General features: G+C 39.2%; 1 protein-coding gene and 1 long non-coding RNA gene across 35 annotated transcripts in view; one reads left to right on the top strand and one right to left on the bottom strand.

Annotated features, from left to right (window-relative positions):
• Positions 1-12,390, bottom strand: part of LOC134732885 (uncharacterized) — a 54,985-nt gene extending 42,595 nt beyond the window's left edge. Inside the window, exon 1 of the long non-coding RNA XR_010116455.1 lies at positions 12,137-12,390. This is a non-coding gene — a long non-coding RNA (uncharacterized lncRNA). The remainder of the gene's footprint in view (positions 1-12,136) is intronic.
• LOC129472315 (putative uncharacterized protein CCDC28A-AS1) overlaps positions 1-17,137 on the top strand; it is a 38,431-nt gene that overhangs the window by 13,948 nt on the left and 7,346 nt on the right. For 13 of the 34 annotated variants that reach the window (XR_008653878.2, XR_010116445.1, XR_010116426.1 and 10 more), the window contains 2 exons: positions 12,382-12,587; positions 17,044-17,126. The exons of 2 other annotated variants lie outside the window; for them this stretch is intronic. Coding sequence is in view for 5 of the 32 variants with exons in the window: in XM_063620183.1 (XP_063476253.1) it covers positions 7,686-7,730; positions 17,044-17,126 (128 nt within the window). In the remaining 27 variants the exon portion in view is untranslated. 19 more of the 34 variants (XR_010116448.1, XR_010116447.1, XR_010116446.1 and 16 more) reach the window with 11 other exon arrangements.

Raw genomic sequence — 17,137 nt, 5'->3', positions numbered from 1 at the left:
ACCAGGCTCATATTAGGGAATTGACTAGGTGAGTAAATAATCTGAAGAAAATACCTTTTTGAGTAACCAACTTTGATTACCCTAGGATGTAAGAGATCTCCCAGTCAACCTAGGCTATCAATAGCAACTGGATGCTTATTGTTTACTCACTAGAACAAATCTATTGAGTGTTCCCAGTGTTAATTTGCTTTTGCTTTTTATGATTTGCCATTTTATCAAGGCTCTCTTGACCTTGAATTTCTCTAAAATGTAATTCATTAATGTGAGAAGAAATGAGATCATTGCCTACGAGGTCCTGACTTTTTAAGATAAATTTATGAAATGCAAATTTTGTACAATAAATTTATATTAGATGTAATATTTTGATACTTATGTCCCTAAAAATAGTAGTTGGAAAAGTATTTTTTAATAGTCTTTTAAGGCTGTTTAGATATCGATGGAACATAAGGAGAAGAAAATGCCATGCTAAACGCTTAGTAGTTGAGTATGCATTTTGCTTGTGTCCTAACTTAGACCATGCTATGGAACAAAATAGACAACTATTCTGTATTATTTAAATTTGGTTCCTATTTTAGTGTTTAAAGAATAGCTTTACATATGCATTTAAACTTTTTTTTTTTTTGGAAATGGAGCCTTGCTCTGTCACCCAGGCTGGAGTGCAGTGGCGCAATCTTGGCTCAATGCAATTCCTGCCTCCCAGATTCAAGTGATTCTCATGCTACAGCCTCCCAAGTAGCTGGAATTACAGGCATGCACCACCACACTCAGCTAATTTTTGTATTTTTAGTAGAGACAGGGTTTTTCCATGTTAGCCAGGATGGTCTTGAACTCTTGACCTCAGGTGATCTGCCTGCCTTGGCCTCCCAAAGTGGTGGGATTACAGGCGTGAGCCACCACATCAGGCCTTAAACTTTTTTTGTTATCAAAAAAATTCAACCCATCTTTATGTATTACTTCCTTTTTTTTTGAATTACAATATATGTAGTAAAAATTACACAATTTATGTCTTAATTATGTATTATATTTCAAAAATTTTATCCTAACTTTTAAATAATATCCTAAGCTCTTTGAAGAAAGGAATAAAATTGGACCTCTTTTGAATCCTATAAACTTTGCCTAGAACTTAATAAGTACTGTTTGACTGATAAGCAATGGCTTCCATTTACTGAGTCCCATGTTATGCACTGTGTGTGTATGTAAGAGTGTATGTGTTGTATGTATCATCTATAACTATATATATAACTATATATAGTGTATGTGTATATAGTAGGTGTTTGTATAATATCATTTAATCCCCATGACCACCTGATGAGAGTATATTCTGTCTTCATTTTACAGATCAGGAAAACAAGGCTTCTAGAGGAAATATAGCTCAGATAATCTATTTAAGAAGCAGCATTTGAACTCATGTCTATTTTGGGTTTGAAGTGTTAATTTTTCAGTACACAATCTCATAGTCCTCTCTTTCTTCTTTCTTAAGAATTAATTAGTTGCTGACTCTTTGGGGAAGGTAGAAGGAAGTTTAAAATGACATATAACATTTTGACCTGGTATGTTCTGGAAATTAGGACTAGAATGTGCCCCTTTAGAGGAGAACATATCAGATTGACATCTGTTTAATGGCTTGCAGGGAAAAGAGGTAGAGCTTGTTATAGTCCCATCTGTATTTCTATGCAGCTGAAATTAATCAGTACAAGTTCAAAAAATGTATTTATCCTGCAGGAAAGCAAATAGAAGGGATGGATCTAGAGATTCACACTGATGGATAGCCATGGGCCCTGCTCCTGAGCCTGCTCTCCTTATGGGCACTGGGAGTGTTTGAAAATAGCTCTTGTATCTGGATTAACCTGTAGTGACCACCCTAGCCTGGTTCTGCAGGGAGGTGATCATGGAAGCACTCCCCACCATCAGGAAATGTATTTTGATTATGGCATGAAAATGAATGCCAACAGTTGTCTTCTGTGTTTTTATTAGGAGCTCTGCCTAGGCACAGACTCTGAATAATAAGTGAATATTAAATAATATGCTTAACAAACTTTTGAATATTTAAGCACTTAAAAATCAGTGGCCAGACATTAAGAATCAGTAGTTGCCTGTCCAGGTTATAACATGGGTTAAAACAGAAGAGAAAAAAAAAAATTCTAAGCTGCTTTTACGGTAATTTGGGAAATAAAATTAAAAAGTCTAAAGATAGGTGCAATGGCACACCTGTAATCCCAGCTATTCTGGAGGCAGAGGCAGGAGGATCCCTTGGCCCTAGGAGTTTAAGAGCAGCCTGGACCTGGGCAACATAGTAAGAACCCGTCTCGGGCTGGGTGTGGTGGCTCACGCTTGTAATCCTGGCACTTTGGGAGGCCAAGGTGGGCGGATCAGTTGAGGTCAGGAGTTTGAGACCAGCCTGGCCAATACAGTGAAACCCCGTCTCTACTAAAAATACAAAAATTAACTGGGTGTGGTGGCAGGCACCTGTAATCCTAGCTACTTTGGAGGCTGAGGCAAGAGAATTGCTGGAACCTGGGAGGCAGAGGTTGTAGTGAGCTGAGATTGTGCCACTGCACTCCAGCCTGGGCAGCAAGAGCGAGACTCTGTGTCAAAAAAAAAAAAAAAAAAGAACCAGTCCAAAAAAAGAAAGAAAGAAAGTGAAAGGGAGAGAGAGAGAGAGACAGAGAGAGAGGAAAGAAAGAAAGAAAGAAAGAAGAAAGAAAGAAAGAAAGAAAGAAAGAAAGAAAGAAAGAAAGGAAGAAAGAAAGAAAGAAAGAAAGAGAAAGAGAAGAAAAAATGTCTATGCCCAAGGTTCATGTTTGTTTTTTCTTCCTGTGTCTTTTTTATCTTTAATCTAACAAATGACTAAATAGGTTTGTCTAGAGGCAATGACAAGGTGGGGAGTGAGAAAGAAGTGTAGAAAAGCTGGCAGGTAATCAACTAAAGGGAAAACAAAAAGGAAAGTCATAATAAACAAGCTGAACTACACACATGTAGAGCAATAAAACTGCATCGAAGTTATGTTAATATTGAAAGAACCAATGAAGTCAAAGTTGTAGATGAAACTTGTTTGCTTAAGTCTGGAAGCAAATGTACCATTAATTAAGATGCAAATGATCTGACATGCTTTCTGAACTCTAGCAAAACTCTTCTATTTTTATTTATTTAGTTTTTGAGACAGAGTCTCTCTGTGTTGCCCAGGCTGCAGTGTAGTGGGGTGATCGTAGCTCACTGCAGCCTTGAACTCCTGGGTTCAAGCTATCCTTCCACCTCAGCCTCCCATGTAGCTGGGATGACTGGTATGCACCATCACACCTGGCTAATTTTTAAACTGTTTTATAGAGACAGAGTCTTGTTATCTTTCCGTGTTGCCCAGGCTGGTGTCAAATTCCTGGCTTCAAGTGATCTTCTCACTTTGGCCTCCCTAAGTGCTGGGATTATAGGTGTGTGCCACTGTGCTCAGCCAGAACTGTTAATTTTGTATCCATTTTAGATCTAGTTTAGTTTAATAAACATTAGTTTAGCTCCTGCTGTTTTCCAGACATGGCCAGAGGCTGATGACCTCATGTAAGCTGTGGAAGAATTCCAGTGTGGCTGGGGAGATAATAAGTAAGCAGGTCCTTTCACTGTAATAAAACAGGATGCAATAAGATAAAATGTTATTACAGAAGTGATTTCTAATGTAAAAAAAAACTTGTTTAAAACCAATGAAAACTATGTAAATGGCCAGATGTAGGATGAGCTAGGATTCTGGAAACAGATATAGTTCTGAGTCCTGCCTCTGCCTTTGTGTGGCTGAGCAAATTACTTTATTTGTAAAAGACTCATGTATAAAATACAGGCACTAAAAATACATACATCATACAGTTATTGGAAACTCAGTCACTGTTACATGTTAATTATTATTATAGTTAGTTATTGGTTATTGAATTATTACTATTTTACCATGATTACACAAAGCCATGGAAAATAATTACATCCAGGAAGATCATAAAATGCCTTGACTTTATATACCGTGGTTTTATCAAACATATATTTAGTCTTCCAAAATATACAAATGTTTGGCCTTTGCAGAAAAAGATGCTTATTTTTCTTTTGCCATTCCAATGTTTTGACATCATATAGACTCTAATGTTTATGTTTTGTTGTCAAGATGCAATTAGAACCTTCCAAATTACCATCTAAGGTGTTCAAAGTTATTTATGCTCACATTAGGTTTGACATCACTCGTTTATTAGTCACTTCAGTGCTGTTATGATTTTTGTATGATACAAAATGTGATGCCAAAGCCTTTATAGCAGATGTGTTCAATAGGAAAAAACTTTACCAGAAATATTCATCTGTGTTAGTCTCCCATAAATGTACTTCTTCTTGGTACACTTAACCTCTGTCTCCTTCAGCCTCTACCATCAAAACACCTCTGGCAAGGTCATCTCTCCCGCCCCGGGACACTGCGCTACCCTGCTGATTCTGTAAGGAATTTGGTATTACGGTGTCTGGCCCTGTCCTCAGGCTAGCTGGTCACCTCTTCTCTCCAACTTTGGACCTGTCTTAGCATTCCTTAAATCCATCCGGGTCTGATTGGCTCTTCCTTGGTCCCAGCTGACTCAGTCCCAAGGTCCTTCCCCAACATTGCCTGTGGCCTCACAACCAGCATCTTTGCTCTTGCTTTTTTACTTCCAACCGGGCATTCTTCTTGCATCAGTCTTTGTTTCCAGGCATTTCTCATTTAGTGTTCCTTCTCATGTTCTGTGGGAAATACACCTATATCTTCCAAACTTGTTTACTCCATTTGGTTCTCTCCAATTTTGTAAAGACTCATTTTGTCTGAGAAAACCCTACAGTCTCCCTTGTCCCTTAGATATGATTCATCAATGGAATCTCCCTGCTTTTCCTTGTTTAAGTGCTAGAGTCTAATGTAACCTCACTGGGAATTTTCATAACTTCTTGTCAACTCTGAGGTTTACAAAACTGTTGAGCTCACTTCCTCATTTCAGTGATTGTGGAACTAACCCAACATAGAACCAAAATTTAGGGTGGCTCTCATTAGAATGATTTCTAAACAAAAGTGTGAATGATGTTGCTTTCCTGTCAGATAATTTATTCACCACTTTCCCCCACCCCAGCATTACCCCCTTAGAAATCAATAGGCTTCCAAACAGGTTTCTCCCTTTCATCCTTCCTTCTCTGCCACACCCCCATCACCAACATTTCAGATCCTCTTAGCACATTTATTAGTTCATGAGGCCTCTTCCTGAAGGTCACACTAAGTGTTAATAGTGGTTTAGTGAGTTTCCCCAACCCACTAGGAATCTTTAGAAAAGCAAACAAATACACTTTTAAATGGGAAGTGAATTGAGTGGGGAGTGTACGCTCTTCAAGTAGGGGAATTTTGTGATTTGGGGCATATAAGCGGAGAGTGAGTGTGAGAGGTTTAGTGCTCTCCTGTACCCATCTAACACCCGGACCCAGGCCCATGTTTCTTTCACTGATTGTGCCAGACGTTTTATGTGTTCTTCCAACAGTACCAGTACTATTACTCAGTACTGAGTAACAGTACTCAAGTTTACTCAGTACTAAGTAATAGTATTCAAGTTTATCTAGAAACTCGAGTTATCACCATGTCCAGGTAAAAGAACCATCATCTCTGTTCAGCCTTGTCTCTCTTCTGTGGAATCTTCCCCATGTTGCGTAACTATCTTGGAGGGAGACGTGTTCTCTTCCATTTATATAACCTTGTTCTCTTCTAGAGAAACAGCTCTGTGTTAAAGACTCTTGAGGGAAAATGACATTACTGAGGAGATGATATTTAGTTGTCCCTTCAAAGCCAATGGGCAGTGATTCAAAAACATTTAGGGAAATAGAAGTAACTCTTTGTAAGCTAACCAAACAGTGACCTGAACTCTTTTACCTTGTGATTTCTTATGAGTGATTAGTTTAGTTGCCTGAAGATCAATCTTGAAATTAGCAGGCTATTTTGGATTATAACTAGATTATTTAGAGACTCAAACATTCCAGAGTTCCTTTAGTAGATGAGTTCTATCATGACAAGCAAACTAAAAGGTCAGTGGTCCCAAAGTGGGGTGCACATGATCTATTGAGGTACAGAAAAAGGGAATAATAAAAATATATAATTGTATCATTATTAATAAATATCATCTTTAAAAAGATGTATTTTTATGAATGATTTATATTACTCACAATAAATTAATAAAAATTATGTCATTCATAAATAAAAACATAGATATATGGTGGTACATGCTCAAATTTTATTTAAACTAGTAAGAAGGTGGGATCAAATACAGTGAAAGCTTAATGATTAGGTAACACTTTGGCTGTAATACCCTCTTCCCTCTAATCAATGCAGTATAATAAAGACAGGTTCTAATATCTCCTCCTAAAACTGGGAGGAATTTTAAACATTCTCCCTTCTACATCATCAGAACAATGCAGTTTTACTTTCACTACCTTTAAAAACATTAAGGAAAGTAGAGAACAATATTCAGATTAGTTATAAGATCAATTTTCCTATCTCCTTCTATAAGTTTCTAGGATTTTGTATATTTGATGTGTAACATATTAACTATGTTGTATTTTTCTATGCTTTTAGTCACAAAAAGATCCTTGCTTAAAACAAACATTTTCTAAAGACATCAAAGGCCGTGTAGAAAAACATAATACAAAAAGTATTTGCGAGCTGGGTGTGGTAGCTTCCCACCCACCTACAGGTGGCTCCCATGTCTGTAATCCTAGCACTTTGGGAGGCAGAGGTGGGAGGATCGCTGCTCCTCACCCACCTACAGGTGGCTCCCATGCTTGTAATCCCAGCACATTGAGGCAGAGGTGTGAGGATCGCTGGAGCCCAGGAGTTTGAGACCAGCCTGAGTAACACAGCGAGACCCTGACTCAAAAATTAGCTGGGTATGGTGGCTCATGCCTGTAGTCCTAGCTATTTGGTCTTGAACTCCTGGCTTCAAGCAATCCTCCCACCTCAGACTCCCAAAGTGCTGGGATTACAGGCATAAGCCACCACATCTGGCCTATCCTACCTATTTGGGAGGCCAAGGTGGGAGGATTGCTTGAGCCTGAAAGGTCGAGGCTGCGGTGAACCATTATTGCGCCGCTGCACTCTAGCCTGCATGGCAGAGCAAGATCCTGTCTCAAAAAAAAAAAAAAAAAAAAAGAATTTACAGTTGTGTGTCATAGCTTATTAGCAACAGTAGAGAAATTATAGCACAATATTTGCTTATACCACAAGGGAACACATATTTGTGGTGTCTATCTTTCATGTGTTTTTATTTTAGGAAATGAATGCTGATGTTAGGCAACTTAACCCCTTCCTTGTGACTTTTGCTCCTATTTCCAAGCTGGGTATCTCTTACACAGGCATTAACAAGTAGGTTGACTGTCGGGACAAGCCCAGGGATGGCATTGTTTGTATTTGCTGATAAATGACTCTGGGGCTGTGAAGACTCAGACCCAAGGAGTGACTCAGAAAGTCAGGGGCCCATGTCATTCTGCTCTGGGCTCAGACATGCACTGCAGCAGCACCAGGACTTGACAGCCCTACGGCTCGATCAGCTTTCAGTTTTCATTGCCTTATGATGCCATGAGTGGAACTATTGGCAAATCAGAGTTCACACCCCAGCTTTTCAGTCTTTCCCCTAATTCTTGCTCTATCAGAGGTCGAGGACAACAGTATAATGATTCATAGGCTCTACTTCCTGGCAAGTAATCATTTTCCCACAGTGAGTAATGATTTGTGCTGAGAGGGGTAAAGAATTGTGATTTGCTTTTTTCTGTGTGGGCTTTCTGCTGACAAAGGGTTGGCTAGGAATACTTTTTTTTCCATTTGTAAGGCCATTTAGAAAATGTTTTAAAGCATTTTAATTTTTTAAACATAGGCTCTTTAAATATATGTATTATTCATAGAGAACTGGAATAATCCCCTCATATACTTTGTTAAAAAACAAAGACAATTTTGAAATTTCCTTTTTTATGTTGGCATGTGAGGACTCGGTGTGCCTCATAGAAGTCAAGAGCTGTAGAGGCCCACTACAACCCCACTTTTTAGGTGGAACACTGAGACCTGGAGAAGTTACTTGAGTTGTCCATTTCCACAGAACTGGCTAGTGACAGAGACAGATTGAGGCTTAAATTAGCTCATCATAGGCTATGATTTTATCTAACTTTTGGTTTGCTTGTACCATGTCATAAGGGGAAATCTAGGTTTAAAGAAGTCTGTGACTTTCACAGCGAACCACATGAATTAATGACAGAAGGGTCAAGGCAGAAGCATGGTAATTGGTATCAGATGGACCTTGGCTTGAATCGTGGCCCTGGAACTGGATGATGTTGGCCAATTTACTTAATTTATCTGAGTATGTTTTCTCACTTTACAAATGAGAATGGGGATAATAATGTCAATTTCATGTCATCTGATGTAAGAATAAGAGATAAGGCATGCAAGGCTCCTGACACATGGTAGGCTTTCAATAAACAGAAGCTCTAATTATTTTTTAAAACTAAGTGACACCTGTCCTTGCTCTCTGGGTTTCCTTTTCAAAGCAGCCCTAGTTATACTTCGCACTATCTTAGAACTTTGCTTTGTCAGACTCAACAGTTAGTTTTCTCAAGCCACTACTGAAATTTTTCCCTTAGTACTTTGTGTCTGAGTTGTCTCATTTCCTGGAGGCCCTGTCACAGGCCAGTAGGCTGTTACAGAACATGATCTGAAACCTCACTGGCAACGGAAGTCCCCTTCAAAAGAGGCATTTTTCCCCCCTTCTGGAGTTTCACGCTTCTCTTTCAGATCATGCAGACAACCCCTCAACCGGAGGACACAGATGAAGGTCCTGCCCCGCCTGTCCTGTGGACAGTGTGGGTGCAGTGGGGAGGCTGAGGGTCTGGGCACATTTGCCCCATATGTCATCACTGCCACCATTTCTGCCTCTATACCTCTGTGTCCTTTCAGCTTCCCTACAAATGGCCTTTGTTTTTTTTCTCTTCTCTTTGGTCTCCCCCTTCCACCTCACCAGGACCAACTCTTGAAACATCCAGTGGAAATTTAGAGGAGTCTGTGATACGTGGGGGAGTGTTGGAGCTTTGCATTTCTGTGTGTTCTCACTTCCTTTAGAGCTCACAGGGATTTCCTAAGCAGTCTCTTCTGTGCCCAGTGGCCAAGACTGGCTCCCTCCCCCTGTGATGGGGAATTGCCACCTAGGTGCAGGTGGTTCTTCTTTTACTTCTTCTTTTCTAAAAAACACAGTTGCAAAAATATGTACCTTATGTTCAGGTCTTGCAATGAAAAAAATTGCTCTAGTGATTTTTGTAGTATTTTTTCTATAACTGAAATGCTATTTACATATCATGATAAAATATAGTCCATTTCATTAAATGGGCTCATTCCTTTAATTCAAGTGTGTGTGCGTGTGTGTGTGCGTGTGTGTGTGTGTGTGCGCGTGTGTGTTTATTGCCATACTTTCTAGATATTTTGTCACCAGGGAATTTCCCACTTGAGTATATGTTGTAACATAAGTGAAAATCTGCAATATTTTTTTTTGAGACAGAGCCTTGCTATGTTGCCTAGGCTGCAATATTTTTTAAACATTAATATTTAAATAGAGATTTGTACTAAGTGTTTTGAAAATCCTTTAAATCACATTAAATATCATAAAAGAGATTTTTCATAATTAGAAAATATAGCCTCAATCCCATCCTTTTATTGTAACGATTGGTTTCACTTTCATATATTAACTTTCATTTTTTATTCATGTATTATAGTTTCATTAGGGTAGGGTCTAAAATTTGTGCTATCAAAATGAAGCTAGCTATTGCCTCACATTTACTGCAATAAGCCCACCTGCTTCTCTGATTTTGTGTGCACTGTCCTCTGTGAACTGTAATGGACCAAGTAACTATGAAACCAACATCTTCTTCCCTAGAGGTTGGTCCCCTGGGAAGCCCTGGATCAAGCTCCAATTCTGGCAGCTTCTCTTTCTCTTAAGAACAACAGATAAAGTTCCAGCATGGCTTATTTTATTTATTCCACAAATATGTGTTGAGAGTGTACTAAATACTGAATGCTACTATGTTGATTGGGGACACAGGATGTATAATCACTTTGACATGGTGAATATGGAGGGAAAACACAGGGAGGAAACTATTTTGGTGATTTTGTGATTCTGTAAGTGGGTCAGAGTCAATTAGAGGAAAACATGATCTCTGTTTTTGGGTTCTGCAAGGTTGGAAGAAGTGGATGTGGAGATAAAGTAAAATGAGGGGGCATGGTAAACTGTGGCCTCGTGGTGGGGTGGAGTTTGTATTTCAGGATACATAAAGTAATGAGCCCTATGATTAATAAAGCTAAGTTGAATAAATAACCCATGGTTTGGATAGCTTAGTATCTGGGACAATAAACTAGCAGTTTTGTTTATTTGTTGGTGAGTGGGGAGGTGGGTATGGGAGATTTAAACTGAATTAGCAGGATTGAATCTCACTGAAAAGGAGGGAAAGACAATTCTAACAGATTTCAGGAAGACAGAGCTTTATTTCTTATGTAACCAAAAAGTCCCAGGCTGGAATTGACCTCAATTTTAGCTGAAATTAACTCCTCCAACAAAAGTTCTGTAAGTTTGCCTTTTTTCAGCTTTTGACTTAGCTTTCTTCCTTATTCTATTTTAGGCAGCCTTTCTCACATGATGGCAAAGATGGCTATAAACATTTATGGCTTAAATTCTACAAGTTTTGAAGCTTTGTTGGGAGTATATGTCCTTTTTGCTTTGTTTAGCCCAGCTAGGCCAGTCTCAATCCATATGGTTTGGATGGGGGCTAATCCTGGAGGCAGGTGGTGGGATTGGCCCTTACCCAAACCATATCGATTGAGAATGGCAAATGGTACTTCTTCAAGGGGAAGGAATGTGTTGTGTTATCAGGAGAGGCATGCTGGGTAGGTGAAAACCAAGAATGACCACAATACAGATCCCTTTAAGGATCTGTTGAAAGAAATGGACCTTCTCTCTTTAGAAAAGTACTCTTGGCTGGGTGTGGGGACTCATGCCTATGATCCCAGCACATTGGGAGGCTAAGGCAGGAGGATCACTTGAGCCCAGGAGCTTGAGACAATCCTGGGCAACATAGCAAAACTTGACCTTTATTGAAAAGATTAAAAAAAATATTAGCCAGGTGTGGTAGCACAATCCTATAGTCCTGGCTACTCAGGAGACTAAGACGGGGGCATCTCTTGAGCCCAGGAATTCAAGGCTGTGGTGAGCTATAATCATGCTACTGCACTCCTGTCTGGCCAGCAGAGTGAGACCCTACCTCAAAATATAATGATAATTATAAAATAAAATGTAGAACACATATAAACATAACATTATTCTGCTCACAATTTCAGAAGTTCACAGACCTTCTGAAGTTATATATATCCATACCCTAGAGTTCCATAGATTCTAGCTCAAAAACTGCTCTGTAGTGTGGAATAATTGTGGATAAGCACTGTGACTTTTTGGTCATAATATCTCCCACACCTAGTGGAAAGACTTACACGTATTAAGCCCTCAATACATTTAGTGATTACATGAATGAATGAACCAAGTAACATTTTTTTTGTGTGATCTAGTATACTGGTATTATGCTCATGTTTTACATATTTACCTTATTCATTCTTCTAACATTATTTTATGAATAAAGAAACTAAGCTAGGGAATAAAGTGAGCTGAAAACCTAGAATTGACAAACCTGGAAAGGAGATGAGAGCGGCTGAGAAGTTCAAGGGCAGAAAGTCTATAGGAGCAGGGGGTTAGTCTGGGGTGTCAGAGAATGTTGTGGGATTCACTGTTGTGGCTCAGCTGATCCTAGTTCACAGCCACAGCCAGGGAGGCCATCACCTCCCAGGCCTCAGGCCACTATGTGGCTGCTAACCCCCATGTAGTTCTTGTCAGAGGCAAAAAATTTTTTTTACCATTTTCTCCCTGTAATAGCCCCTTAAAATAATACTTTAGTCTCATATTTTCAGTTTTTACTTCAGAACCTGCACTTGAGCTAAAACTGTATTGTTGTGGTTGAAATTTATTTTCAACTCAATTATTAGATTCACTCATGGGATAATTCGAAGCCCCATAGATAGTTGCTCAAGTTAGTTTAAACTCACCATTGGAAGATCCCAGAACTGTCAAGGTTGTACTTCTGAAAAAATGGTGAAAACTATAGGTAAGCGCCTGGAGAGCAAGCAGATTGAACAGCAGATAAAAGAGAATGTCTCCAATCTTATGGTGTATTAAGTATTGGGTCAGCAGAAGAAAGTGGTTGAAACAATTACCACGTAGTCACCAAGTTTGGCAGATTTGAGAGATCACATGTTTAAAGAGAGATTATTTTTCTGTTTTCTCGCCCCAGGGCCCTTGTGAATTGATGAATATGAAGGCACTAAGAAAGCAGAAATAGAACTGAGAAGAATGAAATGACTGTCTCTACCTTTCTCGAATTGTCTAATATGGAAGGAATGAAAGACAGCTAATAAGCAACTGTCTGCAAGAAGTCATATGGCTTAGGTTCTGCTGAGCTATTGGTGGTTTGATTCCACGCATATGTATTAACTACTGGTATATGTATATACAATATATGTGTTTCTGCAAAGAATCGTAGACTTGATGCATTTTAAAATATTTCTTAAGGACTTACTACTGAGTGTCAGTATGAGAGGATCGTTTACTTCCTTTTCCCATTAATTTTGATAGCCTGGATTGAGCAACTTTCTTCTTACCTAGTTTTGTTTTATGAGGTGCATTAGCTTTTTCTTTGTGTGTATGTTTGTGTGTGTGTAGCTTTATTAACCATATTGTTTGGGCTTTTGATAAAGCAGAGATTCTGATACGGTATACATTTTGAACTAAGCATTTATTTATTCAGCAGGGATGTATATTTAAGACACTGTGTTAGCCAAGGGTGAGAAAGGGTGTGGAATGGTAGAGGAGCAAGGTGAGATAAGATGATTAATAGACACCAGCTGAGAATGTTATTTTATATGGCAGAAGGATGTTTGCAGATGCAATTAAGTTAAGGACCTTGAGATGGGGTATGTTATCCTGGTAGGCCTAATGTACACATCAGGGTCCTTATGAAAGGGAGGCAGGAGAACAGAATGCGTAGTGAGAAGGGTGAATGGACAGTATTGAGGACATTCTTAGGGACCCAAACAAGCTTGCTATGGTAGGGCTTGGTGGACTCTGTACTGGTGAGAAAGGCTAGGCCACATTGTGGAAGCAAATAAATCTGTGTCGTAAAGTGACAGAGTTTCTCTCTTGCTCATGCCAAGTCTGCTAAATGGCTGAGTGATTCTCAAGGGCATCCCTCACTCATGTGATGGCTCTGCTGTGTGTGCATCCCTGCTAGCCAGGCAGGTCAGGAGAATGTTAGAAATGAAACACTTCCTTCTGGTGGCCAAAAGAAGTCACATGGCTACATCTGCTAATAATTCGAAGGTGGTAGGACAATATAATATTCCCTTGTCCTAAAAGAGGGAAGCTAGAAATATTGGTAAGTAGCACATATATCTTCCCCATGATCCCAACTTTGTTTTTTAAATAACTTTTTAAATAAGCATTTAAAATAACTTTGGAATTTACATATATTCCTCAAATATCTAGTGATAACTCCATGTCTAAATCCAGAGTACCCACTTTCTTCCTTAAAGATGTTTGAAAGTCCTGCATTCTCTCGGTATTGTTACAGAGCCACATTTCAGTTGAATTGGTAGTGCTGAGAAAAGCGTTATTTATTTTATTTTTAGTTTAGTTTTTTTTAGAGACTGGGTTTTGCTATGTTGCCCCAGCTGATCTGGCACTCCTGGGCTCAAGTGCTCCTCCTATCTCAGCCACCCAAATAGCTGGTATTACAGGTGCACACCATAATGAGAAACGCATTATGATTAACCTAGTAAATTGATTTTTAATACTGCATTATTTGATTTTCAAGGGCTTAAAAAACCACTTCCAGAGAGCTAGACACAATGAATACAAGGAAGCTAACAATGAAAGTGAGAAATCACATGCTGCTGAATTGAGTATGTAGCAACATTTGTAAAGAAATGGCAAATCATATCTAATTATTTCATTGTGCTTACCTTTCCTCAATCAGAAAGTGTTTGGCATCTAGTGCATTTCTACAGACATTCAATTAATATCTACCTGCAGCAAAGTGTTGACAGTGTTTCTAAATTCGCAAGCCCAACATTTTGCAGTATTGGGCATAAGTGAAGGAGCTTTTCAGGTTGCTGTTAAAAGAAACTCAAAAAGATGCAAAGTAGATGTGAAACCTTCATATTTGACACTTCTATAGCAGATTGTCTTCTCTCCTAGAAGAGAAGCCAGGAGATAGACTAACTCATTTCTCTAATCCATATGTTGTTCGCTGAGGCTCCCAAAGCTCTGGGAAGTAGTTTACTTGCAGTTCTCTAGAGAAGGAGGCAGGGAGCTTGAGTGTGAGTCCAGTGGGGACTCTCTTTGGAATTTCATCTGATTGGAGGGTCACTGTCCATTTCTCTTCTCAGCAGACCTAGGAAAACACCAAGACTAACCCCCTGGAGGGAGCTAGCTTCAGGATTAATTAGGGCTTGATTAATTAATTAAGGGATGAATCAAGGGCTTAAACAGTAGTTAACTAAGAAATATGTATTTGTTTTATAAAAGATGAAATTTATGGAACAGGATATTAAGAATTGCTATTATTTTATAATATAATGTGTTAATGTAAGTTCTTTCCATACATTCTTTTGTTTAAAGCACACACACAAATGCAGATGAGGCCAGGTGCAGTGGCTCACGCCTGTAATCCTAGCACTTTGGGAGGCTGAGGAAGGCGGAACACCTGGGGTCAAGAGTTCAAGACCAGCCTGGCCAACATGGTGAAACCCCATCTCCATTAAAAATACAAAAATTGGAGAAATAGGAACACTTTTACACTGTTGGTGGGACTGTAAACTAGTTCAACCATTGTGGAAGTCAGTGTGGCGATTCCTCAGGGATCTAGAACTAGAAATACCATTTGACCCAGCCATCCCATTACTGGGTATATACCCAAAGGACTATAAATCATGCTGCTATAAAGACACATGCACACGTATGTTTATTGCGGCACTATTCACAATAGCAAAGACTTGGAACCAACCCAAATGTCCAACAACGATAGGCTGGATTAAGAAAATGTGGCACATATACACCATGGAATACTATGCAGCCATAAAAAATGATGAGTTCATGTCCTTTGTAGGGACATGGATGAAACTGGAAAACATCATTCTCAGTAAACTATCGCAAGGACAAAAAACCAAACACTGCATGTTCTCACTCATAGGTGGGAATTGAACAATGAGAACTCATGGACACAGGAAGGGGAACATCACACTCCGGGGACTGTTGTGGGGTTGGGGGAGGGGGGAGGGACAGCATTAGGAGATATACCTAATGCTAAATGATGAGTTAATGGGTGCAGCAAAACAACATGGCACATGGATACATATGTAACAAACCTGCACATTGTGCACATGTACCCTAAAACCTAAAGTATAATAATAAAAAAGTAAATAAATAAAAATAAAAAAATAAAAAAAAATAAAAAAAGAGTTAAAGACCAGCCTGGGCAATGTAGTGAGAGCCTGTCTCTAAAAAAATAAAAATTAAATAATTAAATAAAAAAATTAGCCAAGCATGGTGAAATAATAAACGTATGTTATTCTGAATCAAAAAAAAAATACAAAAATTAGCCGGGCATGGTGGCATGCACCTGTAATCCCAGCTACTTGGGAGGCTGAGGCAGGAGAATCACTTGAACCCAGGAGGGGGAGGTTGCAGTGAGCTGAGATGGCACCACTGCACTCCAGCCTGGGTGATAGAGCGAGAATCCGTCTAAAAGAAAAATGCAGATGAAGGGCGTGCCTTGACTGTCCTGTGAACAGTTTGTGTGCAGTGGGGAGGCTGAAGGTCTGGCCTCCTTTGCTTCTGTTGTCTTCACCGCCACCACTTCTGCCCCTGTGTCTCTGTGTAGTCTAAGGGATTGGTATTAATTATTTCCCATTTTACAGATAAGGAAACTGAAATCCAGAGAAATGGAGTGAGTTGGCCAAGTGCACACAACTCATTTCTTACCGTAGTATTTACTGTTCACACACTGTGTATAGACCCTTTAATAAGCTAATCTAAAAGATTAGATACATTACCTCGTTTCAGTGCCACTATAGCCTGGTGTTGTACATACCACTATCTTCCTGTTGAAGAGGAAGATTCTTAAATTCTGAGACATTGGGTACATGCCTGAGTTATGTGTAAAGCTTAGATTTAAATTTGGGCCTCCTGACTTGAATCTTGGCTTTTGACCATACCACAGCTGCACCTAGCTGTTGGAGGAATCAGAATGCCCAAGACCCAGATAACTCTAAATAACGCCCAGTCTGAGTCGTACTTCATGGTTAGGTTCATAAGTTCAGTGCTGAAAAGGCTAATTTTTCCTGTTTTTCTAGAGTCTGTTTGCTGGATTTAAGATATGCTATCTCCAGAAATATGACAAAGCAATTGTTTTGTTTGCTCATTTTTTGTTTTGTTTTGTTTTTCCTTCTTACAAGGTGACTAGTAATCCCTAGCACACCAGAAATAATTGGTACTGATGTTCCTGACAAGAGGAGTCTGCTAAAAGTGACCTTTAAATGTCTTTTGGTGGAGTGATTATTTAATTTAGGCAGTTTGTTTTCTCAGAAAGGAATTAACAGGTTCTATGGGCTTTGCTAGCTAAGACCTTTAGTTTTAATCACCTCCTTGAAAACATTCTCCTTAATCTATTCTGAGTAAGATGGTGGGTTTCTTTGTACTTTGGCCTTTAACTTTTTTTTTTTTGAGACAAGCTCTATCACCCAGGTTGGAGTATAGTGTCACGATCATAGCTCACTATAAACTTAAACTCCAGGGTTCAGCCATGGAACACAGGTGATCTTCTTGACTCAGCCTTTTGAGTAGGTGGGACTACAGGTCCACCACACTGTCTAATTTTTTATTTATTTATTTTTTGTAGAGACAGGATCTTGCTATGTTGCCCAGGCTGGCCTCAAACTCCTGGCCTCAAGATATTTCCCCCTGCCTTGGCCTCTCAAAGAGGTAGGATTATA

This window comes from Symphalangus syndactylus, chromosome 2 (genome assembly GCF_028878055.3).
Source record: "Symphalangus syndactylus isolate Jambi chromosome 2, NHGRI_mSymSyn1-v2.1_pri, whole genome shotgun sequence".
Lineage (NCBI taxonomy): Eukaryota > Metazoa > Chordata > Mammalia > Primates > Hylobatidae > Symphalangus > Symphalangus syndactylus.
This window is presented reverse-complemented; position numbering and strand designations above follow the sequence as displayed.